Source organism: Corapipo altera, unplaced genomic scaffold (assembly GCF_003945725.1).
Source record: "Corapipo altera isolate COAL_440 unplaced genomic scaffold, ASM394572v1 22, whole genome shotgun sequence".
Classification (NCBI taxonomy): Eukaryota; Metazoa; Chordata; class Aves; order Passeriformes; family Pipridae; genus Corapipo; species Corapipo altera.
In genome coordinates, this window is record NW_020884886.1 from 8,531,628 (window position 1) to 8,558,513 (window position 26,886).

The 26,886-nt window shown below is 35.2% G+C and overlaps 1 protein-coding gene across 4 annotated transcripts in view; it reads right to left on the reverse strand.

Annotated features, from left to right (window-relative positions):
• KCNIP4 (potassium voltage-gated channel interacting protein 4) overlaps positions 1–26,886 on the reverse strand; it is a 407,041-nt gene that overhangs the window by 356,921 nt on the left and 23,234 nt on the right. Inside the window, exons 1-2 of one of the 4 annotated variants that reach the window (XM_027642607.1) lie at positions 10,634–10,779; positions 9,693–9,841 (exon numbers count right to left, since the gene is read on the reverse strand). The exons of 2 other annotated variants lie outside the window; for them this stretch is intronic. In XM_027642607.1, the coding sequence (XP_027498408.1) occupies positions 9,693–9,840 (148 nt within the window). In that variant the 5' untranslated portion in view covers position 9,841; positions 10,634–10,779. Of the gene's footprint in view, positions 1–9,692; positions 9,842–10,209; positions 10,342–10,633; positions 10,780–26,886 lie in introns of those variants that run through there. One more of the 4 variants, XM_027642606.1, reaches the window with a different exon arrangement.

Here is a 26,886-nt window from a genome sequence, read left to right on the forward strand (position 1 = left end):
CTGATGGGTCCCTTCCAACTCAGCAGATTCTATGATTCTATGACATAGGAACTCTGTGGGAGAAGAAATCTGGTACTCCAATGTAAATAAACCATACGGACCACTTTTCGTTTTTGCATCCTGTTTTGTTCACTGCTTTTGTTCAGTCAACAACTGAAGAACTGCACTGTTTGTTTACTAAAAAGTATAGGGGGGTTAGCATCAGGAAAATTTGACATCTAGGAAACAAACAGCTGCAGTAAGTTACCGCATATAGTTAAGTTATTTCCATATAATTGAAAACTAGAAGGAGATGGACTAACTTCTGGTTTTATAGACATTTTCTCACAGCAGATAATATTGAGATTCATAAGAATGAATTTTATGTTACTGTAGGGACATACTGTAATGTTTCCCCTCCTCCATATAAGTTTGATTTTTCTCCTTGGTCATTTTTCATCTCAGTTGCATCAGAAGTGGTATGAACAAAGGAACTTAGTTTAAGCAGTCAAACTATCACAGCTTGGGAAGGTAGCTCTTGTAAACTGAAGGGTCTTAAATATAAAAATATTTTCTCTCAACGAGCAAAGATAAACACAAGCATATGCAAAGATAAACAGAGAGGCATTTATAACAGCTCAGCTGATAGATGCTACAGTCAAAAGCTGTAGTCTTTTTATGGTTTTAAATATATATATACATTAAATATAACAAGGAAGTCAGATGTAGTGATGCTAATTATATTCTGAGGAACTTGGTGATGTGAATGGACAGATTTCAATACTATGTATTCTTGCTGTTAGTTTATTCTTGCTGTTACATTTAAGACAACCTTAACCTATGCATCTGCCTAAGATGAAACCAGCTTCATCTTACTACTGCCCTAGATCTTGAGTTCTTGCATTGTCAGAAATAGGTTTTCTTTACCATTAAGGGTGATGATCTCAACTCATTCAAGTATCTTGCTTTTACACTCACAAGACCAAAAATAACACAAATTAAATGATGTACTTGAAAAGCATTTTTAGTATCATAGGTATTAAAATGTTTCAAATTTTTCACCTATTATAATTCTCCTTTCCCCAGCCTATATAAGAAATCAGGTTGGCCTCAAAGGTGGAGGTTACAGAGAACAGTACAAAAAGCACGTAGGCATCTCAATATTTCCAGCACCATTTTCTGTGACATGTGAAGTCAAGTGCGCCTTCTGCTTTCCTACACAGTAAAGGTTTGTTGGCATTTGGCTGAGGTGATCCGCAAAATTTAGTTGCAGTGTTGCCACATATGACTAATATAGTCATTGTGCCCACTAAACATTTAGAACTTCATCTCCTTATTGACTTTTTATTAGTTTCTTGCACACAGAAAGGATGAGTAAGAAAATTAAAGAACAACTGAGAACACATCTCCTTGCCAAGAAGATAATGCTACTCGAAGGAACAGCAGGGAGGTCTCAGCAGGATGGCATTATTGCAGCAATGAAGAGCCCCAAGTCCTCCCACTTACCCCTTCGGGACTGAAAAGAGGGCAAATCCATCCTATCAGAAGTGTTGTCTGCCAGAACTACCAAGACCACCCTGCAGACTGCCATAGAAACAAGCATTCCAGAAAGCAGCAGTAAATTAAATGGGGGAGGGAAAGCAAAGCAACATGTAATTTTCTTGTTTCCTACTGGTTTTCCCTCCTTTCTTCTGCCCTAACTTTTCACTTCTGAGATATGCTGATTTTCCTTTTATTTTGATCTTTTGTGAAAAGTTATCCAGTAATAACACTTCACCATGCCTTAAAAAAAAAAATCAAAAAGAAAAAAAGCTGCCTTTACATACATTAAAGAAGCTGCTTCTGTGTCAGCTTACCTAATCTGCAGTAGAAGTGTTCCTTCTATTCACGGGATTTTTTCCAGGGACAGATGCTTGCAAATGCAGCTGTGTTTTACTGCACGAATACCCAGTACACTTCGGTAAACAAAATGTAGATATCACTAACTACCACAACAAATTCAGTTCTTTATGAGCTATACCATTTATAAAAAGACATTCAGAGTTCCCATTTAATCTGGAATACTCTCAATATATTTAGTCATTTAAATTGCTGGAGTAATGCCCAGATGGAAAGTGGCAAGATATTTAAAGATTGATTCCATTTTCTAAACACAGCAAGAATATAGATTTATAGAATATGTATTTCCACTTAATCTAATACACTTCTTTGGCCTATTAGTTTTGGATTGATTAAATGTTTTTAAATAAAAAAATTAGCAGTTGGCAGACACATTAAAAATCAAAGGTACTGTGAGCACAGAGACTTAATAGATGCATATATTGGTTTTATAAAGGATATACTTGAGTTTCCAGAAGTAGAGAACCTCTACATTTATTATATTCCAAACATTTGATTGATAGAATTTGAATTTAAGTAACAGGTTTTCAATAAATTTCTTATTTTTTTCTTTTTAAAAATGGGACATTGCATAAAAATGAAGAAAAATATGGGGAAATAAAAGTAAGTATCATATTCTCCAATGGAGAGGTCAGAATTTCACAGCTTGCTTTCATGTTCAGGGCCTATAATTTCTATATTGTAGTGCAATGGAAAATTTTCAAATATCTGTATGATATTGAAGCAGTAACTCCAATTCTAGTGGAAACAAGAAGAATTAGATAAATATATTTCTGATATAACTAGCTGATTAAAAATGAGTTAATCAGCTATTCCTTTCATTTTTGGCCAAATTCAAGAAGATGCTAGGATTGTGTTTTGACAATTTAAACTGATTGAACAATAAGCTGATCATTGATTAGTAGAATTAATGATCTCAATGGAAAAATAAAATTTCATTACGCAGAGTCCAGAATGACATTCCAGGAAAGGTTCCAGTCATCTTGCTGGTTCCTCATGCTTTTTATACGAAAGTAAAACACACATTTGCAATGATTAATCAAAAACTAAACGGTTAATAAAACGGGTCTGTTCGAAGTTCTTAATTAGAGTTAATTTAAAACTGTGCACTGTCTCTTTAGGAAACTTGTGCAACTGCATGGTACTAGCACTGGTCAGTGTGAGTTCAACATGCTCCTCTGCAAACGCAGTTTTTAGCCAGCAATCTGCCATGAGTTAATGCTTCATCTTCCAGCATCATGTCCCTCCTGGTAACTGCAATGCTGAGATCAGAAAGACGGCAATTGCAGGAGACCATAAAAATCCATTCTGACATGAAGGAAACAAACCTCCAAAGGAAAGGAGAAATAGACCTTGTTGCATAATGTTTATATAGTGAGAGAAGCATAAAGCAGAAACTCGATAAAATCATACACTCACACCTTTCTCAGGCATATTTCTTCAGGGGTTAACTGTGGAGCATATTCAATCCTTTGAATATCAGACCCTAAGAAAAGCAAATTCCCATGAAATATCATTCTCCTTACAATACAAGCACATTCATTGTAAGGAGAACTGACTTCATAACCTGCACTTTGCTACATGCTATCTTTGTATTAAGCATCTTTAAAAACCTAGTTATGGATAACACTTTTTTTTATAGGCACTAATAACTCTTTTAGGAGCTCTGAAGAGGCACATATGAATTCTCCCCAAACTGTAAACTAGTGGTTATTGCAAGAGTTCTGCCATTTTATTTTTAAATTTGGAAATGTTTAAAAAACTTGTAAGTACAGAATAAAACAGCAAGGTCTTTTGTCATGACTGTGTCCCCTTCATGAGGTTCATGGGTGGTTTTTTGTGAGAAATATAGGAAAGTGATTGTTAAACTTCCTCGAACCAAAAATGATGCAACAAAATTTTATACATACAAAAGTGTGTGTCAGAGCCTCACATTTTCATTAGCTTTACGCACTACTCAGTTTAGCAAGTCTGTACACAAATAAACAGTAAAGCCCTTTTGAAAACATTAATCACTATGGAATGAGTCTAAGTTGTGAGAATCAATTTTTTCCAATTCCCATTTTAATGACCTGAAACATAACAAAAATTCCTGCAGAATACACTTTCATGTAAATTTTTGCCATTAACTATTACTGCTACCCTGAAGAGCGTATTAGAAGTCTCATTGAGATTAGATCACTCCGTGCTACAAATTTAAAAGAAAATTACATTCACCAGAGAGAGCCTCTAATTTTATTGCCATGATTTGTCTTTCAAAGTTAATGTTTGGCAAGAAGGGATCAAAGTACAAGGTGCCCCTTTTTGCCAGGTAACTTAATACAAATTCCTTTGTCTGAGACTATAATGGGTAAATAGCCTTTGGTGGAAGCAAAAGAAAAAATATTAAAAATAGATTATTGCCTCATCTTTTTTTCTTTTCTTTTATTAGCATTTTTTAAAAAAATGTTTTCATACTTAGTAAATATATACAACTACATCTTTTATTCTAATGTGGAGAATTATTTAGCTAAGAATAGAGTCCTATATTGGTTTCAAGGAAAAAATCTGAAATAAATAAAAACATTCACTTAACAAAACTTTTACACTTAGATGGAACATATCCACATTTTCCATCCAGTTCAGTGACTTCAAAAAATATGTATATACAATGTATGCAATATTTGTTCAGAAGGTAAAACTTCCATAACATAAAATGGAACATTTGCACAGTGAGCCAGAAGGTATAAGGCAATGCAAAACCTTGACTTATTAGAACTTAATAAGAAAACAGTGCTAATAGTTCACTGTAATTAAAGAGATACCAAAAGCAATAGTGAGCAGTGTTCATTTGCTCTGAAAAAAAATCATCCAAAGACACAAAGTGAATAAAGTTTTCATCCTGTAACTTTTCCTGGGTCTAGTAGTGAACTTACTTAGCATGTACACGAGAAGCATCATCACCAAATTGTAAAACATTTTAATAAATATTTCAAGTATATGAAGTGGGCTAAACATCGCTTGTTTTGAGCTCCCAAGAAAAATTCTCTGCTTGTACTTTTAAAAAAATAAAGATTTTCATATTGCATTAAAACCATTAAAGGTTCCATTTTTAAATGGATTTCTATGTTTGTCTTCAGAGCATAAAATCTCAGATATGTTAATGTCTTCAGTCATTAATACATGCAGTAAGAGACTATAAAGCCTCCTTTTTGAGCATTCAGGAAAGATTGCATAGCATATGGTCTAATTATTTACATGTTGACCATCTAGAATGGAAAGGAGAAGAGGTCTGGCAAGGGACATGGTCCTCAGTCTCTCTCTTGGTAACCTCTCCCTCACTTCCTCCATCTCTCCTTCTCTCCCCGCCTCCACTACCACCCATTTTTTTCTTCTCTTAGTTGCTTTCAGACTCAAAATAGCAAAGTCATGTGAACTGCAGTTCTACAGGCACATAGAACAAATTTTTCCTAGAGCTGATATAAAGTTCTGCAAAGTCCTCTCATGTAAATCTGCTATTTCAACAGCAACCAAACTTTGCTCAAAGCATCTGTGGGAAAATTGAGGGGGAAAAAATCCTACAAAACCTACATGATGAAGTTTTACATGACATGAAGTAAAAAATGACACATCTGACAGGCCATGAAAATTCCATTACTGAACAATTAAGATCTGAACTGTATATTGGCAATCTTTTAAGAGAAGACAGTTAATAAAGAGCAGCTACTCAGATGAGGGAATGAAGTCAGGAGTATACTGTATTCCTAACAGTGAATATCTACTTTTTTATTGTTGTTTTCGATCATTTCTATCTACTCCATTTATTTCATATTCTTTGTGGAAGGGTGACTAGGACCAGGCAGACTTCAGTAACTATCACTCCATGCACAAGCAAACAAAATAGATGTTTTTGCTTCAGTAGTCAAGTTAGGAAACAACTCTTGCCTCATGAGTCACTTTAGTTTCTAGTGAAGGCAGCTAAGGGCTTTGAGAGTGGATTACAAACCCTGCATGTAATCCTGCTGGCATCACTTTCTACCTTTCAGGTTGTCTTTGCCTCGTCGCTTCACTGCTCAATAGAAAAGGTGCAAACAGCCACACAGGAAGTAAAGCTGAGAGACATCAGAAAAATGCTTTAGTCCAAAGGACCCCTATTCAATATTAATACAGTTTTTTTGTTAATTTTGAACAACTGGCAGGAAGAGTTTTCCATGGTCTTCGAGAGACCATGAGGCGTGACTAGATTTCAGAGTAATGCTCAACTTATTTGCACAGGAGAAGAAAAGGCAAATGGGAGACAAACTACTCTCCTGTTCACAAGCAGTCTGTACTTAAAAAAACAGTACTAACAATCTTTAGCAGGAATTTTTTGAGTTATCCAAGGTCTGAGAGTGTATGAAGTACCCTAGGCAGAGCAGAATTTTAACCAGCTCTCAAATAACTTGGGTTATTTTTTTCCTATATACTTTTTCAAATGTACTATTTGACAAGAAAAAACCCACATGATGATTGACAGTTTGGAATTATTCCTAAATTACTCATATCTCAACTCATAAATATGTGGTGTCAGGAAAAACAAACAATATGAAAAAATGATAAATAAACAATTAATAATCTATAATATTTTTACCAGTATGTAATGCAGACTCAGCAATGCCTCCAAATTTATCTTTGTGACAGATAACTTGTTGTCCTCTTGGTGTCTCTCATTTGCATTTTATAAAATCTGCAGCAAAATGTATATTCATGGCATGGAATGATCGGGAAAGACTCATAACTGCCCTAGGTTAACTGAGGAGGCTGCCAGTTTAGGGAGGGGATACTTCAGGGCTGCTCATTTTTGAAAGTGAACATTTGAAAGTAAAAGCTTTACAACACATGCTTTAAACTTGGGCTCAGAGACTGCTGCAGTATCAAGTTGCATTCACTGGTGCATTCCTGGCCTTAGTTACAAGATATCTGCTCTCTGAAACTACTGTGTGATGGAATTAGTCAAATTACTGCCTTGAGCATTGATTAAAATAGTGGGTTTAGTATGGAAATGTTTCCCATCGACAACCGTGTTACTCCATTTACTTTTCTTTGAAATACAATAAGGCTTGGGGGTTTTTTATTCTCTTGATCATCCTTTTGAGCAATCGCTCCTGCATTGAATTCATGCTGTTTAAATAGTGCATTGAAAAGGGTTGAGTATAATTATCTTTCCGGTATTTATGGTATAACATTCTTCTTATTCCTGGATTTTGAAACAGGAAGAGAAGGAAGACATCCCCAGTGCCAGAATATTCTAAGATTTTATCATGAGAGTGAAGATTATTCATTCTGAAAATAGAGTTAAATCATCTGAACATTGCAGTAAATCAAATATTTATTTGCCTGCTCCAAATTCATAAATGGAAATTGTCTCAGAAAGTATAACTCATTCTATGAAGTTAAAACAACATGTTGACAAACTAAGTTTCAAGATCATACAAATAAACTAAAATATGAAAAGATATGGTAGAGGAAAATAACATTTGTTTTAAAAGAAAGATCAGGATTCCCAGCTACAAACCGTTACAAGGGCAATGAATTATCATATAATTTGGTATTTACAGCTATCATGATTTTTTAGAAATATGAACAAAAACATTTCAGTTGTTTTTTAAATACTAAACTGCATGCCTCAACTGCCTAATGACTATTTTTTATACCACTATATTATGTAAGTTAGCTTAAGACAACCACTGGGGGAATCTGATTTGTGTAAAGAAATATCTAAGTGGGAATGACCCACCACAATATGATTTGCAATCCACCTTCATTCTTCCAACATAAAACAGTAGGTATTGGCCAAGTAACTCTGCAGTCAGGTGCTCTTAGCTACTGCAGTGCTCCATGAGCACCAGGAAGAGGGTTAAGCTACAGCAGACCTCTTGCTGACTTAGCTTATTCTAGAAAATGGATGAGCACCTCCATGGTGGAGCATAGGAGCTTTCAGAAATTCCCCACTTGTTTCTGTGTGTGTAACCTTGCCCAGCTTGGCTCAGGAGCTCCACGGGATTTACCACAGACAACTTGGTTACAGATGTCAGTAGGCTATAGCACTGCAGTGCAACAAAGCCCATCTGGCCAGTGAGATCACCTTGGGCATCACAACAGTGCTGATTAAAGCACCTCAGGATGTCAGTCTTTCTGATCCTAATAAATATGTGTCAGATTCTGATTTTTGTCTCTGTTGGAGTAATTCAGAGTAACTTAACTGAGCCTGATTTTACAATAATTCATCTCTCTGTTAATTCACTTCACCCAAACAAAATAAATCTTTAATTATATCATCACCTATTGACTGTTTTAAGACCCTTTACAGAGGTGCAAATTATTAGCCAGTTTAAAGGTATGGAAGAATCAGACCTATTAACTTCAGTGCAATTTGCTTTAATTCACACACCATTTCTAGAGAGGTGATTGCTTCAACCTATTGACACTGATGATAAATAACCCAATGAAAAAAAATGAAAAAAATTTCTACAACCAAAAGGATGAGTGTTCTGAAAAGGTTAAAGAAAATTTATTTTTGCTTCAGTAGCTCTAGTAAGAAGGCAAAAAAAAAGAAACAAAAGTGCAGAGAATTAGAGGTATAACTTGATATAATAATCAGAAATCAAACATATATTTAGCAAATCATAATATGCATGTGATTAAAGCAGCCATGTGTTGAAATTATTACCTTAAAGCTTGAAAAATGAGTGGCCAAGAATAGCTAAATGTTTATGCTTAGATTAAAAGGCATAAGAAACACTTGTTTACTTGAATAATGCAGGGATCAGGACAGTTTAAAACCAAAGGTAGGTTGCATTTAACCAGCTCATTGTTTCTAAATTTGAAACTAAGCTACTAGAGCATAGCCTTTAAAGTAAATGTGTAAATTAAGTAACATAACACATACTCAGGTTATGGTGACTTAGCTCTTCATGACAAAACAATGTCATGTATTTTTTTCATTCTGTTTGACACAATTTGTATATATTGAGGACACAGGGGTTTTTTGCTGCCATAAACTGCATGCAAGGGAATGAAAAATGCTGCTAAAATGCAAAAGAATTGTTTAGGGCAGTGTTTTTTCTTTTTTTTTACTTAATGTTGTAAAGTACAAATATGATGGTAAAAAGAGGAATCTGTGCTGAATAAAATTCTTAACTGTTCTTATGTTCCTGAGGAAAATAATACGAAGTAGATTAACTATCACTTCAGGATGGTTGCTGTTTAATTTATTATTCATAAAAGAGTTCAACTTTCGATGGTGAGATATTTCACAGCCAACTTCTAATTTAAAAACAAGTATTTCTTTCAGTATTTATTAATAAATACAGTACATAGCATCATTATGTATAAATGTGGCAGAATGTTACCCTTCTCCATTTCCTCAAAGACAAAGGGATTGATCATGTCATTTTCATGCAAATATACTCTGACAGTGATCAAAGGAGGTTTTACTCATCAAAACATATTTTTGGGTTGGGCCCTGATGAATTGATACATCTGATTGCTGGGATTTTACATTTACTCATTTATCTTCTGACTAAAGAATTTTTTTTTCTGCAGACCATGTATTTTTATGTGCTGTAAAATGAATGCTTATGCAGTACAATTATTTTTATCACATTATGATAAAGTACCTCAATCAAAGCTTTACCATTTTTAATCTCTTTGTACAATAGACAAAAGACAGCAGAGACTTTTTGTACCTGTAACTTGACTGATGCTAAATTCAGTAATACCATTGTATCACAAATTCAGAATTCTTGGAAAGACAATAATTTCTCCTACACTAAAAATGTCAATAAGAAAGGTACCTTTAGAGCTCAAACTTTTCCAGGCAAAAATTCGCTTTATCAAGCAGCAATTCTTAAGCATTTTCTTGCAGCCTGCAGGCTTCTGATGATACTGTTGCAAATCTTCATTCTGTTCATGTGTTTTCTTCTCAGGGGCTAACACTTCCATCCTAAACAAAAACTTAACCTTTAGTTTTCCTGAAGGATATATACACAGCTTAAATCCACAGACTGTGGGTAAGGGAGATGGGGGGAGAAGGGAAGAGATGGACTGAGGATAAAGGGAAAAGCTTTAGGATTTCATTAACCATTATTCTTAGCTCATACAGTGTTAGTATTAATTAACTTAAATGCAATTATTGTATTAATATTATTTTGGTTTGCATTACTTATCTGGAACATTTATGTATTTATGTTTGTATGTATAAATATACAAGTGGGGTAAAATTAGATTTTATCTACTATTTTTTAAAACTTTGATTTTACTTAAATGATATAAATAACATCTTTAGATGGTAAGTAAATATTTACCTCTTACCTTAGTCAGTTGTCTAGGTAAAGAAAATAAGGTAATCCTCTATGCATGAATCTATTATCTTTCCTATCTTAGCTTGACTTACATCAGTGTCATAGAGGAGAGCTGCATTCCTCTAGCTGTTATTGAAAGACAGCTGCTCTACCCAGAAAAGATGAATAGTTAGGATTCTGTGCTGCCTTAATGCCACTGTCACTCAAATGCAGAGAAGCAGCTGAGCCACTTGAAACCAGTTATACACTTGGGGACCATTTCTCTACACTACCTTCTGATTCACAGAGGCAGACCAATAAATTTCTACATGACATTATTTTTCTTGATAGACTGACACTTTGAAGGAGCAGGGGACCATTAGCAACAACCAACACCGACTAGAACTTAACCAAAGACCTACACAGTTGCCACAAACCCAAGAAAAGGTACCTACCCAATTCTCCAAGACTTTGGTGCTACTCCAAGGTCACACAAGAGTCCTAAACAGCATTCCTGTTTGCTCTTCAGCGAGCTCCAGCCGGAGATGCTGAGGAGGTGACTGCTGCTGAGGACAGAACAACACTGCAAGCCGTGGCAGCCCTTTGACAACCAGCCATAGACTGCACAGGGGAGCTACTCTGATTACAAACAGTAACTGTGCCCAGACAGTTGCAGGACACTAAAGTGGCCCCTATTTCACTCTCCTCTTTTTCTCTCACACTGTGCTCTCACACGTGATCTGCATCTAACAACATTATTCACAATTTCTAAAGACAAAAGGTAGTAAAGAATCAAAGGAAAACAAAAATTTGCAGCGGTCACAGTACACACCAGAGTTTGAGAAACAAAGCTGACTTTTCAATTATTAACTTACTACCTCCTAAAGAAAGCAAGCTTAATGGAACACAGCACCTCACTTGCATCACGCGTTCCTACTGATTATGCAAAACAATCATGGAACAAGTTTCCATTTCTTGAAATTTATTTTTTAAAAGATCCTAGAACTTAAAGGGTTTTTTAATCATCATCTTCCCTTTGAACTGAATTAATCTTCATGCCAATTACATACATTTGCAAGTTTCATGCATGTGAAGTTCCCCACGTACATTGGAACTACGCCTTAACTATGTTGCTTTGTGCAAAATGTTACACAAACCCCCACACCTACCTATAACAACTGGAGACATGTCACGTCTATTCGCACAGGCTAGGACACCAATTCCACCTCTGGAAACAGTCTATCAATCAGCAGTAAATTCTGGTCATAACAGCAGAGAAGCATTGGCCTTAACAACTGATTTTTAGTCCAACTAAGTAAAGAGCAGCCCTTTGGTACAGATTCACATCTAGGGATGTATTTCAGGCCCGTCACTACCTAGAACTGAACAAGGCTTGAAGATGCACTCTTGGAACAGTTCTTGCTGGTATAAGGTCCTTTGAGTCCCATGGCATGGCACAGTGCTGCAGTAATGGCTGTGTTCCCATTGCAAGCTGCTACTAAAGTAAGCTGGATTTCAATGTGATAGTAGAGTTTCTGAAACTTCTGAAACTTCATCAGAGAAACTTCTCAACTATTTCTACATCCCATCTTTGAATGAAACTAATGTATTCCAGAAATTAGAATTCACCCCTCTGAAAACTGGCAGTTCACTTTTGATCAGAGTCTGTGCAAGGCATCCACAGAAAGTCACCCATCTTCTCCGGCGTAACACATCTACATCACTCCTGTCCAATACAAAGAGAAAACCAACACTGTGACCACGAGCACTGGAACATGTTGGCATGTAGCATAGCTCCAAAAACCTGAAACTTGAAAGCATTTTTAAAGTAATTTAAGATCAAGATTTCTGGATATAAACCTTAGAGAAACTGCCTGCCCATGTAACAGTCAGCTACAAAATCCCTGATGCTCCAGCTCAAAGGCTATGTCTCATGACATGTTCTGTCACACTTCTCAGAGGGCCAATTCAGAGCTGCCTCATCTCAGACATTCATTAATCCATAGACACAATAGCTGATACAAGCATCTAGGAATGTATACTGCCTAGACATGAAGCAACTGTTCACATGCAATGGGAGGTTTCTGTATATGCCTCCACATCAGCATTTGAATAAAGTCTTCAAGAGGGACAAGAATACAGGAGGACCTTCAACAGAGATGGGAGATGTGAAAGCACAAATTTGATAACACTACTCAGGAGGGTATGGAAAGGTAGAATCCTTGCTGAAATCTTTAGGGTTTATTTCTGTGCAGCTGAAAACCATGTCTTATTTGCCAACATGTGAAGAGGTTCACTTGAGATATAACTCTAGATGAAAAAATATTTTTAAAAAAATGGTTTGAAATATGTGAAGAGGTTGAGATCACACTATATCTCTGCTTCCTTACTTCAAACCTTAATCAACCCCATAGCAGTTTTCTTCTATAATAGAAGTATACATCAATCAGAAGTTCTTTGTGCTGCTAATCATCATGTTACAATTTTTTAGAAAGAAACTGAAGCTATAGAAAAGTTCAAGGTATCATTGATTTTCTTCCAAGCAAATGATACTGTACCTCATATAATCATGATACTTAATTTATAAAAGGAATTAACATCACGATTCTGAAGCAATGCACTTGATTTACCTCTTTCTCCTCTACAAGTCATGTTCTCTGACTTTGAAAAAAATTACATGCAATATTGGAGAAAAACTGGTCATGTTGTAAGTAATATGAGAAAAGTATCATGTGTGGAAAGGACTTCAATCCAGGCTGCACAGGATCTTTCCCTTTCCTTGATACATCGAATACATTGAATCATTGAACAAGTTAGGCCAAATGAAAACGGAGTTAAAAAGCACTCTACAGAGCCTGATCAACCTCAGAATCTGGGGATAGGGAGATCTTACAACTGGAATTGAGTAGTAAAACAGATAAGAAAGCAAATAAACAGACCTATGCACTAGTGAGAATATCAGCAACAAGACAAATGAGGAGAAACGACCTGCAAAAAACCTGAAATACCTCTGGTCTGAGCCCTCACATGTTACTGCAGAAGTAACCGGGAACTTGCACTCTTCCTAAGCACAGGCAAGTCAGGAACAGTGCACAGAGACAGGGACTGCCTAAAGAAAGGTTTTCGTTATTTTGTGTTATTGGATTTTATCTGTAATCTGTTACATCAAAAAATAAAGCTGCTTTTCTGCATAAAATTTTTATTTCCTATTGATAGTTAAATAACTGTTTTTATGAGTGATCTAAATCTTACAAGCTAAAAAATCCAGAGAGTCACAAGCTGATGAATCATATAAGGGCTATGTGATGCCACAGAGTTACAGACATTTTGAGCAATAATTATTTGGACTACCCAGTCTTTTAACTGGGTGTACATGAGCATGGGTACAACAACAGCATGTATGCAAGTTTTCCCTTAAAACTGCTGAATCAGATTTGATCTTTGCGAAAATGAAACTGAACTTTAGACATAATTATGGAAAACTATCTAATTCTTCCCTTGATAATGAAATAACAGTTGGGAAGACTAGAGGCATCATTATAGAGTGAGAAATAGCTCAGGGATATTCCAGGTGACACAGTCAAAACTGCATGGCATCTATATGGAATTCTGGGGGTAATTTTCACAGAACTGAGTAGCTGGATTAGCTGACTACTCCAGCACAACTATTTCAAGAACGTTCACTGACGACTATGTGTTTTCATAAAAGTCTTGAAGAAAGAAATTGTTTAAAGTCAAAGATGAAGGTGTCTGCTGAAAACTTTGGGCCACTAGAGATTGCAGCTATAAGTTGTGAAACGAAAACTGAAAAACAGGGCAATCTTAGAGAGCCCAGTTCTGGATGAATGTGTGGGTGACTGCTGACATATTAAGGGATATTACAATGAGATGCTTCCGAGACAAAGCAGGGTTTAGTTTTGTTTTGTTTTGTTTTTCTCAGCAGAAGCAATTTTCAATAGTATTTTATGATAACCAATTTTGGTAGATGAAGGAAAGGATTTGTGATTGGAAAGGAAAATTCCATTATCTTTCTGTAGGATGAAAAATGGAACAGAAAAAGATGGGAAGCAAAAATATATCAGTCATTGTATAGCGCTCTCTAAGGCTTTGCTGTTGCATAAACTTGAGCTCTATTAACATATTTTTATCCTTTTCAACATTTGCTTGTCTATTTATAGGCCAAAAAAAATGACAAATTGGACAAATACCAGATAACAAAAGCTTCTTGTATACTTCAGTGTTGACTAAAATTTTGGGTTCTACGTTTGCCAAGAGAAAGCAGGCAAATCTTAGTTTTACTTGGACATAGTGAAGAGGTTAGCAGGCCAGTCTCTCTGGAAAGTCTGTGGGAAATATTTGATGATACTCCGTAAGTACAGGGAGAACTGGTATCTTGATTTTTTTTTCACCTCATAGAGATCATCCTTCTTTATGTATAAAATGTCTTTAGGTCTTGCCTGTTCACGCGTGGTGAATCTATACTATTAATGAGGAGCAAAGAAAAGAAATAGGAATAGTGGGGCAGCACTGCCCCAGAATTCTTTTGGTTTATTTAGCCCTGGACCTCTCGCTGGCACAGCACAGGTTAATAATTGATTTCAGGTTGTATTCAGGTTGCCTGGATTAGATGGAAAACAAATGTGTTCTCGTATGTTATGTCACAGTGCTTGTGGGCAATGCAGGTGACAGGAACACATTCTGATACCTTCAACAATTATTTAACCACAGCAAGAACTAAGGGCAATGTAACTTACAGCAAGTATTTTTGGGTAGGAATTTCAGAGAGCTCCTTCATTGTGCCAGAGTTATTTCATGTCATAATTAGCCCTCTTGGGGCTATAGATATATCAGGATGAGCTCTCACTGGATGATTAAGTAGCCAAACGAAACTGAGAGAAAGGGTTTACATCCTGTCAGATTATAATGATAAGAGAGATGGCAGTGACTCCAATATGGGTAGAAAGAATTTTAATGTTAATCCATTGTTAATGGCAATTAAAACATTCCTGCTTGCTATTAGCATTTGTCTGGGATGCATATATCTACTCCCATTGGTTAAAGTGACAGGGGTTTTTAGATGTTCAGTGGTAATAAATATTTCTCAGCAAAGAGAAATGTAGTCTATTTACTGGTGAAAAATTAGAGTTTTATGGCTGCCAAGAAGCTTTCTTGTCAATATGTCAAAGGCTTGATTCTTACAGGACTTATTACAGGTACAGAGTAACCTTTCATTCTCCAAAATCTCAGGAGGAAATCTGACTAATAAGAGAGGGTAAAAAGGATATGCAAGCCCTAAGAACTTTTCAGTTATTTCCAAAAGTTTCTTTTCTCGTAACTATCAGAACTCCATTTTAGATGATGATCACTACTTTGGAAAGTGCTACATTTTGCTTTTGGTCAGGCTCCTAATTAGTCCAATATTTGTCAAAATATCCCTAGAAACTATCTGGAATTTCCTTTCCCTGTGGTTCTTTAGCATTTATATATTATTTATAACTAAAGAAACATGAAACAAACTGTCCATCTTTATTTTGTGGCATGGAGTTTCCAAAAAGCAACAAAAATAAATTTTTCCAGGAGACATAAACAATTGGTTTTTTCCGTATGTATAGATCACCAAGTACAGACAGAGAAATGGTGTTCAATTCTCACATATCCATTTAATTAATTTTTTTGATGCCACACAATTAAGAACATATCCAGTAATCCTCATAGGGACAGTGACTTATTTATGAACATCTAAGTAGTTTTGGAAGCAGTGAAAAACACAAGTAGCACAGCACTGGTAACAAGAAAGGGATCACTACCTCCTGCTCCTATCCAAAAAGAAGCAGCTTATCAGAGAGTGAGCTGCAGATGGGGCAATGCCAATAAATTAAGCTAATTGAACAATGGCAAAACATTTCCATGATCCCTTTCTTTGCCTTGTTGTTTTTATTGCTTGTATCTGAAATTATTATTTCTAAGGTACAGTCTCCCTCATCTGAGGTACTTTCAGACATAAACAACTTAGAATTAAAAAATGTTTTAATAAATCATCTACAAAATTAGTTCATAACTGCTAAAAAGCAATCATCATTGCTGTCTTTTACTCATTGAAGAACTGGAAAAAAATTGGAATGATTTCAGAGGCTATAATGTCATGTTGATATATACAGTCCTTTAAATGGTAAAAGAAGAGAAAGGAGAAGGGGTGCAACTGAGCAACTAATTGAATAGCTGAAATGAGAAGCTTCTAAAAATTTATTTGACCATGAGAAGTGTTTTATCCATAATACAGTCACTGAAGAAGGAGCTTGAGAAGACAGAAGAATGTTACTTCTTGGGACAGGAAGCAAAACAGATCTCATATTTAATTTTGGTTTCAAATAAAATTGATTATAAACCAGTAGATGAGAAGTTTTGTGATTCCATGTTTCAGTAGAACATAACTCATATATTTCCTAAAAAAGACATAGAAGCCTCATTTACCAGGCATGTATATATTTCTTGGAGACAGTACACATGAATCAGTATGAACATATTTGTCACTTGGATCTCTGATGAAGTATCAGCTGAACTTTTAAGTGATCTTCCAAATTTTGGAGAAAACAATGCAGATTGGATACAAACTTGCATTTTTAGGCTGTCACACAAATAAAATCATGTTGAAAATTATCATCTCACTAACTTCATGCTTGTTGCATTATGCTCAGCAAAATAACAATAAACATCTCTAGGACAATGGAATAGGAGATAAAAGTAAAAATATTTTCAGATAGAATTTAAAGCTGTGGTTATTTGAATATATATGGAAAGAGAACAAAGCTATGAAGTAGATGAAATAAAAGTAGCAGAAATTTCTGACTTTTAAAACAGGCTTTCATACGTTGTTATAAAATTATTTGCAAACAATTACAAAACTATTCGCAAACAATTTATATTTTCTTAGATACAGTGTCAAAAATTGAACAGAGCTTAAGAGAATATAAATTCAGAATATAATCAACTGCACTATACTAAAGGCACATTGTGGTAAGACGAAAGGAACTCAGGAGGAAGAAACAATGCTAGCAAGCACAAAGATCATTTATTATTTAAAAAGGTAATAGGAGGAGCTTTTTTATTCAATTTTTGAGTGACTACATTTTATATATGGTATTTAATCATATTAGAATTTAGTAAGTTCAATTAATAAGTGACATGTTTTTGCTGCCTCATACAAATAAATTTACCCGAACTATTGGATCCGTTAACAAATGGCAAGTCAAAATTGTCTCCTCAGAAACATGTAGCAGCTTTCTTTCCTTCTAGGGCTGTCTAGCTATGTTTAGTCTTCACAACATTAGACAACATTCACAGCAGTCAAAAATAGTTGCATGTGTCATGGACATTAAGAAAAGGGTTCAAGTTGGTTATAAATATCTAGAGGGCAAGCTGATCGATACTTGCAATTTAGGTTCAAGCTGAATCAGCATCAGGCAGGCTGAATGCCCACACCACTAATCACATGGGCCACCCATACAATTAAAAATGCTTACTTTATAAGGATTTACTGTTTGTTGTGAATGTGCCTGACAGCAATGGGAACAGAAATAATCTGTTCTGTCACAGAACAGAGAAAGCAGAAGTGCTGTATGAAAGCAATACCTTTAGTCTTCCACTGGAACAACTACATCTAATGCTTTTTACATCTAAATTCTTAGTCTAATTGGAGAGACTAATGGGTCAGTTAATTAGCAAAACTTCTAGTTGTGGTGTCTTTTGTGGCTGCAGTTTCTCGCAGAAAAGGAACAGAAAACACATAAAATATGTTACCAAACAATTAGAGCTACAGTTTTACCATTAAAAGAGACAGTTTTCTTCAGTAATTAGCACACAGAATATCAGCACCTAAAGAAAACCCTTTTAATAGCCATGTTTGAACTACTGATTTTCTACAATGATCCTTATGCAGGACTAAAAGCAAGGATAAAAGAATGCCATAGGAGTCAGGAGCTTCTCATCAATTTATTAATCCCTATCTCAGATTCAAACACACATTAGAATATTTTTTTTAAACTTCAGTACAAAAAACCTGTCTTATACACTTATGTAAGTGTACACTTACGCACTTATATAAGTGAACTTCCACACTTGCATAAGACTGTGTTTTCATATTTCTAGCCACGTAAAATTCCCTCTAAGGCACAGTATAACCAAATTGTACAGCATAGACTTTCTACAGTTGCCAACACTTTTCAGAATTCCCTTAACTGGAACACCTGGGAGCCTTTTCTTACTCAAAATAATCTTGAAATATTAAAACAGAACTTTTCATTACAGAAAGAACTTTATCAGTGTGGGCCTTAATCTAGAGATATATTTACACAAGACCACGTCAAGGAAAAGCTGATTATTGTATTACTTGTGGGGGGAAAAACAGGTTTTTTAAGTGGTTTAGCAGGCCAGCACTATTTAGAATTGAAAGACTGTTGTTCGTGAATATTCAAGACATGGTGTTATCTTTGATTATACACTGTCAATATACGTTAAATGCCTGTCCGGGGTGGAGCAGTGACAGTGTATTTACAGTGCTACTGAGAAATCCTCAGAGAAACAGTGATACAGGTTACTCGGAAACTACAGAAACAGATTCATCAATGACATGCCTTATTCTAACACTTCACAATGACAGCAAGCATTCTGCAAGCTTCCACCACCACCTTTCAGAAAACCAAAAGTTATCACTTCCCAGTCAACTAGTAGGCTCTCAGGAATCTGTGTTGTTACTGCACAATAGCTGGGCAGGAAAGAAACAGGGAAGCTGTAATTTAGTAGTCTCACACTTTTGCATTGCAGCAGATTTTACATCATTTGGAAGATGTATTTGCAAGACAAAGAGAAGTCTCATTTTTATCTATATTTATTAAATAAGAGAAAACTCGGTTACTTATTGTTAATGAACAAGTATAATTAATTTTCCTCTTTGGGCAAATATACACATAAAGCATAATTATCTTTCAAAAAGTGAGACTGGAGTTAGGCTATGCTAATAAAGGATAAAAAATGTAAAATTTAATGTATTTCTATAGCACTTATGAAGACAGCATTGCTGGAGACTGTTCATCTTCAACTAATTATATTAAACTTTAGACTCAGTAACTGCACATTTTGACAGCTAAACATCAAACACTTAGTTTTTTATGAACCCAAGGAGCCTGAAAAGATACCAGCAAGTTATAGCTGTTATCTATGTTAGACGTGGGTACTTTGTCTTCTCAATCAAGTGACATAAAGATGTCTGAGACAGGACCTTAGCTACATGCTCTGCTGGCACTACTGTGATCCACGTGATCCACGGAGGATTGGAATTCAATGATCTTTAGGGTCCCTTCCAACCCAGGCAATTCTATTATTCTATGATATCCACCAGCTTTCATATCTGTCTTTCAGTTATGTCTCTGTTCATTAAGTTTTACTGTGTCATAGGTAAGATGCTATTAAACACGAATGGTAGGGGTTACTCATTAGTGACAATATGTCTATGAATGGAGAAGGGATTGGCTCTTGGTCCAACTTGTCAATGATTTTTTCAGCAATTTAAAGGATGCTAATTATTTGCTTAGATGGACAAATGCAAAGATTTATGTAATAAATAATCAAGAGGACATTTTACTGTTACGGGATAAACTCAGAATTTTTTTTTTCAGTTCAGCAAAATGCAAACCCACACTTCTAGGCATAAAGAATAGAGACTTTATCATTGTTCAAAACAAAAAACCCCTAAGGCCATACCAGACAAGCATTCTGGTTCAGAGTGCAAACTTCCAAAGAGATGAGAAAACAGAGGAGTAACTTCAAAGGATGACTGCAAAGTAAAGGAAGTAAAGGGATTACTACATCTCTCTGTGAAGATACTCATCAGTGGAAAAGAGATCTGAACAAGGAAAACTTTTGAGAATGATGGGCATGGAGCAATTATGATTGAAAAGTTGAAAACTGAAGCTGGAAAATCTGGAAAATAAGGTAAAAAATTAAAGTAATTAAATATGAGTGGTGATCCCTTTATTGGTTTGTTTTGCTAAAAATAATAATCATATTTGAAATACAAACCATGATCCAATTCCTGTGAAAAAAAGATTCTGCCTGAAGCAGGTCAGCTTAGAAGATTACTGTGATCATCTCTGGATTTTAAAAAATGCTATTTTTTGCAGATTGAAGGAAAGAGGACTATGTTGTTCTCCCCTCATTTCACAGATTGTTTTCAAGGCTACCTTCATCATCATTTAAAGCTGAAAATATAACTGTAAAAACATGAATGTAGAACACGGTTCTGTAGCAATTCTGTCAGATTTTCTTGCAAATTCCAGAGTTTCTGACAATGCTTCTAACACCACCTAAATTCTAGCAAGTGAATTCAAGATTAAGCATTTTTTTAAGGATGAAGTCACTTGTCTGCATTTGCTTATGTTGTACTTCAGCACAGAAGAGTGTCAAAGCTCCACACAAATCTGTATGTAATCAGATGGTTATAATTTAGCACTGTGTTAAATGCCCAAGTGATTAAAACACATGAATAATTGAAGGGATTCCTAATGGAATAATTACAATAATGTTCTTTAGTATATCCCTATTTTCATAGCTTTAGGCAATACCAAGTGGTTCAAATTAATAAATCATCTCACAGATCAGATGACTTTCCAGGACTTACAGTTCAGTACTTGAAACAATTGGTCAGGAAGGCAGTCATAAACATTGCAAATAATAATGATATTTTTGACCTTCTTGTGTCATGCAAATTGATGTGTGCCTGACATAGGCAGATTTTGCTGCTAAACTCAAAAGCTTTCAGCTTTGCCATTGTCCCCATCTTGTAATTGGATGCATTAACTCAAAAAAATACTAAAATAGAAAAGTAAAACCAGGGAACAGAGTTAGAAAGAAATTAATATTCTTTTTCAAAAAATATACATATATCTAGTTCCTGTAAAAGAAAAATTATTAAATATTTTATATCAAATGAGGATGTATATCGTATGCTGACAATTAATGTATAGAGATCTATAATACGGGTTATTCAGCAGTACCTAACTTTCCAGATTGTAAAATCAAGTCCAATTAATAAGAAATAGGCATTCATACCACTTAGTTGACCTTTTTCTTCCAAGTTTTGCTTCTCATATGCTGATTTTCTTTATTTCTTTTTAATTATGATTTCTATTCATTTTTCATTCATTTATGGCAGTACTGAGTAACTGGGGTCCACCAGCTGAAATATTGTGATTTTCACAGTTTGGTATAGCCACTTCTGCCATATATCGTATAATGGTCAAGCAAAATAATGCTAATTTCTCTTTTGCAATGACAACTGAGCAAGTTTTAACTGTAGAATTGAGCAAGCTATACAGAGGTGGTTAAGTACCATTATTATCCTATATCACAGATCAGAAAACCAAGAGATTAAATTAAGTGACTAGCTTAGAAATATTGTCAGACTGGAGGTACAAGAGCAATTGAAGAAAAATGTTAAGGATGTCCATTGGTAGTAATAAAAAAGACCCAAACATTCAGGATAACATGCAGGTCCTACAAGGAATGCCCCATGCTCCTGACAGGAAGCACTGCAGCAGTACTCAGTGTGCATGTTCATGGCAGGTGTGCCCAGTAGTGATGCCACACCCCAATACCAATAGACTGCGTTGATACTGCTACATACTGCAGGACAGTGAAGTGATATATCAACACCTGCATATATTAAACCGTAAAAATTATTTCAATAGACTTAAAGAAACTCCTGACTGCGATTATGTAATGAGGGAGGGAGACTGAAATAAGTACAGGAGGAAGGAGACAGAAGGAAGGCGAAAGGAGAAGAAATGTTGCTGCAATTAGGATTTCCCATACCATACCTTTCTTTTTGCATTTGAAATTCAATTTCTGATGAAAAAATCAATGCTGAGAATGAAAGCTACAGATTCAGGATGTGGCATTATCAAATTTCTTTTTTAATTTCCCCATATTAAAACACTGATAAAAGGGAATGCTACCAGTCCATGTAATTAATACAGCAGTTGTCCCACAGCTCCCTAAACTCTTTTCTGTTATCACTGTTCATCTAAGAAGAGAAAAGGGTTCAGCCCATATTTTGAGAAATTAACACTTTGCAGAAGGATGAAAGGGTAACTTAGCATCCAGATACTTCTCCCAGACCTAATTCTGTATCATGTTAGCATTGCTAAGGATCCTATGAAGTTCTGATTACCTAGGATAGTTAAGTACCATGGCATTTACCATACCAACTGGATCATTATCATAAACCAAATTCTATTTTAGGCAACTGCATTTTGCATTCCTGCATTCCTTTGACAATTTATTGAAACTATATTGTAGCACTTTAAAAGGTTCTTTTCAAATAGCCAACACAAATCCAAGGGGGCAAGTTGCTATTTAATATCTCTATAAAGATTCTAGAAAGCGAGATTTCTTGATGTATGAACTTTTTGCATAAGGATGAAAAAACATGGTATCTCAGTCCATCTTCATGAAACAGCACATTAATTTTCACCTTCCCACAGTAATACATACTACTTTCTACTTATTTTAAATGGTCAAATTAATCTAAAAAGGAACATTTGCATTACTGAACAATCTCCAACTTTGCTAAATGCCTGTCAAAATACTTCATGTTCTCATTTCCATTTTAAGTGATAGATTAAAATATGAGTATACACAGGTTTTTACACTATGACAAATTATTTCTTTCCAGATACTAATTTTGCAGAAAAACAGAACTTACTGTATTAACAACTCTGTATTAAAAGATTCTGTCAGAAGATTTTCAGAGAGTATTTCCATGTAAAAACTATTTAGCTGAAAACATCACTACTTATCACAAGTCATCTGCAGGCATTTATAAATTGCAGTTTTTCATAGTGGTAGCAAATTAAGTTTTTGTGTTGGAAAAATATACCCACCCAAATAAGATAAAAAAAATTTAAAATTGCTGTGTTAGAGAGAAGTGAAGACTAGAGAAGCCATCTGACTTCTAGTATTCAACTTCCCTCATTACACTGAGTGGGTAAATTCCCTCAATTTAATCTATAGACCTGTAGAGAGATGCCGAAATAGAGGGCGATCCAGAATTCCTGCATGTTCTGCCCTAAACTGTCCTCTTCTGGCTACATTTTCAACCTGATTAAGTGCCTAGAGTCAGGCAGTGTGAACGTATTTTGTTATGTCCATTCAATCTCTATCAAGTCCTAGCACTCATAGGCACTGTGGGATCATGAAATGCAAAAGAGCCATAAAATTTAAAGTTATATTTCTAGCAGTGCAGTAGAAGCCATTAAAAAGCCATTACCTACCAATAGTTGATGTATGCCAGCTACTTATAATGCCCTATCGTAAGTAAGGGTGTTTGTGAGTGGAGAGGGCAGGTAGGACGGGGGAACTCAAACAATAACACCTCAGGGTGGTAAGCACTGACAGTACTAATTCTTTACAGCAACAGCAATAGGGTAACCAAATAATAAAATCTATAAACTGCCAAAAAGACAAGGAGAAAGTTCTACACTATTTCACAACTGGTTTGAAGTAGACTGCATATCCATTTCACAGAACACACATTCAAAAAGCTCCTGCCTAGAGGCTGTCATCCCTTACTGCATTATGGAAGTACCTAATGGCTCCAGTATATTAGGTACTATACAAACACATATTAAGAAATATTTTCTTTTCCTCTGAAGAACAATAAAAATAGACAAAATGAAGGCCAGGCATAAGGATTCATCCACTGTCTCCATTTGACAGATGGGGAAGGAAGCCCAGCAAGACCAAATGATTTGCCTGAGGCAGCAAAGCCAGGAATCTGACCTAGACAGCTTAAGTTCCAGACCAGTGCCTTCTCTCATTAATATCTGCTTCTTTATGCATTTTTGCCATAACCTAGCAACTGAAGGAGCACTGCTTTGGCCCAGGTTTAGCAGGATCACAGTCTTAAAATGATACACAGGAGTCAGTAACTTCAAAACTCAGATGATAAATTTTAGGCTGTATTGATTTCAGTTTCTTCCTTCATCTCCTATGTTCTTTAAACCATCTCCAGTAATTTGATTCAAGACTGGAAGGAAATCCTTTGAGAGTACCTGAAACAGTATTTCAGTTAAACCACTAATGTGATTTTTCATCAATCAAATATTAAATACTTGAAGAGAAAATATACTTGAATTATGAGAAATGCTTCTGACAGCAGTTCAAAAGATGCACATCTGTGCAGTTCTGCAAATAGACAATAGATTCACTACTGTGTCACAACACTGAGTGATTAGTTTTTGTGCCTCATAGATCCATCTTCTGAAGTGTGAGAAATGAAAACAACTGCAAATATGGATAAAACAAAAGTACCATCTTAGATAACTGCAGACAGCATTTGTGTAATAACTTTCTTTGCCACTTGTTGCAAAAATCTCATATAAAAACGCTAATGGCAAAATTTCAAAGTGTTCAGAGAATTACTATACATTACTTTACTAAGTTCTAAGCCTATACAATGTAACGAATTATATATTGATGAGCTTTTTGTGATAGAGTAAGAAAGAGATTAAAAATAATAAATTTAAAAAATCAATGTGCCAAATGTTCAGCTGATAATAACCAATAGAACTGGGAGAATGAGGAAACAACACTCCCAAAACAAGCACTAGATTAGTTCATGATATAACTTTCTGTAAAAATTCACAAGAAATTAGCTTTATGAGATATGCTAAAAATGAGACCTAGGTGTTTGTTTTTGGGGTTTTTTTACAAATAATATTGTTTCTGTGAGTCTTGGGAAATGCACAATACACTCTGAAGTCCTACTTCTGACATAACTGCAAAATTATATTCTCATCTGAAAAAAGTAATGATGGAAGAAGCAGGGCAAACGAGGCAGCAAAAATAGAGAGGTTACACAATCACCTAGGTGTCTATTGATTTTCATAAGCAACATTTGATCCTATTTACTGCAAGTTAATTATCCACACCACTCAGTATATGGAAAGACAAGTCATTACCATTGCAAAAGGAATCAAGAACCTTTGAAAAGAATATAATGAATGCACATTCTGCACATATACTACAAATGATGAGCAAATTTATACTAGAATTAAAAAATATGATAGAAAGCAACCTGACAATAAAACTCCCAAAATATGAGGAAAAAGTAATCATCTTCTACTTTCTAATTTTATCACAGCCAAAAGAGGCCTTGAGGTGAAAGATGTCAATCTCAGAGCCATAGCTTTTTCACTTTGACACTTCTAATAAAAACTAAAAATTAATTTTGAGGCTAGTTCATGCATGAGTCTAGGTACCTGAGAGACTGGATGAAGAGAAATGTTAGTACAATAATTGGTTGCAAGAAATATTTCTCAAAACTTTTGGACAATTTGTAGAGAATAATTACCCATGAACAAAAGTACTTCCTGCCTAAGCAGCTCAAAAATAGGAAAATAATTGCCATCAGAATATTATTCACTGGTTTGCTTGGGCTTTTTTCTTCTAACAGTGAATACATTAAGAACCATGCAGCCTTCCAAGGGAAAGTTAAGGAACTGTCACTGGTGTGGGAGGAAATCAACAAGTATATTCCTGTCTCCTAAATAACTCCTATTGCTGTCATACTTCTGCCTCGCTTGCAAAGATGGTTTATTTCCTGGCATACCTGAGCACTCCAAAAAGTTAGAAACAATCCAGTTTCAGTTCTAGGCTGCCTATGTAGTTGGAGAGTAGCCTGAAAGAGTAGCTTGGCAGTTAATTGATCCTTCCAGCCTACTAACAACAGGAACACTTGATTCTTTCCTCAAAGTTGGGGGGCTTCTAGTTTAAGTGGAGAACTTGATGGTTCTCTGCTAAACAACTGGGTCTCCTATGTGCTGAAAGCCTACACTGTCATCAACGAGTCCATTCAGAATCAAACCTTTCCTGCACATCTAAAAAGTGTAATTCAGCCCATCCTTGATCCATTTTCACTGTGAAACTCAAATATTATTAAGTAAAAGGACATTTTAGCTAGACAAGTCTCTACTTTCTGTCTCAATCACATTGCAAAGTTTTCTTTTTACTAATAAGAAAAAGTCCCTCTTCATGCTTCATGAGAAAGGTTGTACATTTTTCTCCTGCATAAAGACCTGTTAAGTTTCATCCCAATGTAATCAAGATTTAAGGAAGTTATAAGTAGAAATTAAACATCTGCAGATAATCTTTACGGTTCATCAGTTGCACCAGCAGATATAGTTGATTACTGGAATATGAAAATAGAAAATGTCATTGCAAAGTTTTAGATTAAAGTAATTATACTGGAATCATTATATGGGACTGAGTTCATTACATTACAAGGTAGATTTAACATCTGAGCCATTAAAAAAACATATGCTGACTAGTACTGAAGTCTTCCTCAGGTGCAATATAAAAAGCAGATTAAACTAACCTTCTGAAAGTATGTGAATGCACATTCTGTTTTGTAATCTGCTCAAATGCAAAGTTAATGAAAGAAAAAAATGACTTATTCTATTGCACTCATGAGGTCACAAAGAAATTTAAAGTAGAAAGTATTAAACAAATCAAAATACATTTAGGAAAATATTTAATCACACTCTGGACTAACAGCAAAATATTGCAGAAATACTACTTCAATTACTGGAAAAAAGTATCAGTTTTTCTCCTATTATCAATTCTGACAATGAGCAAGTTTATTAATTATTATGCT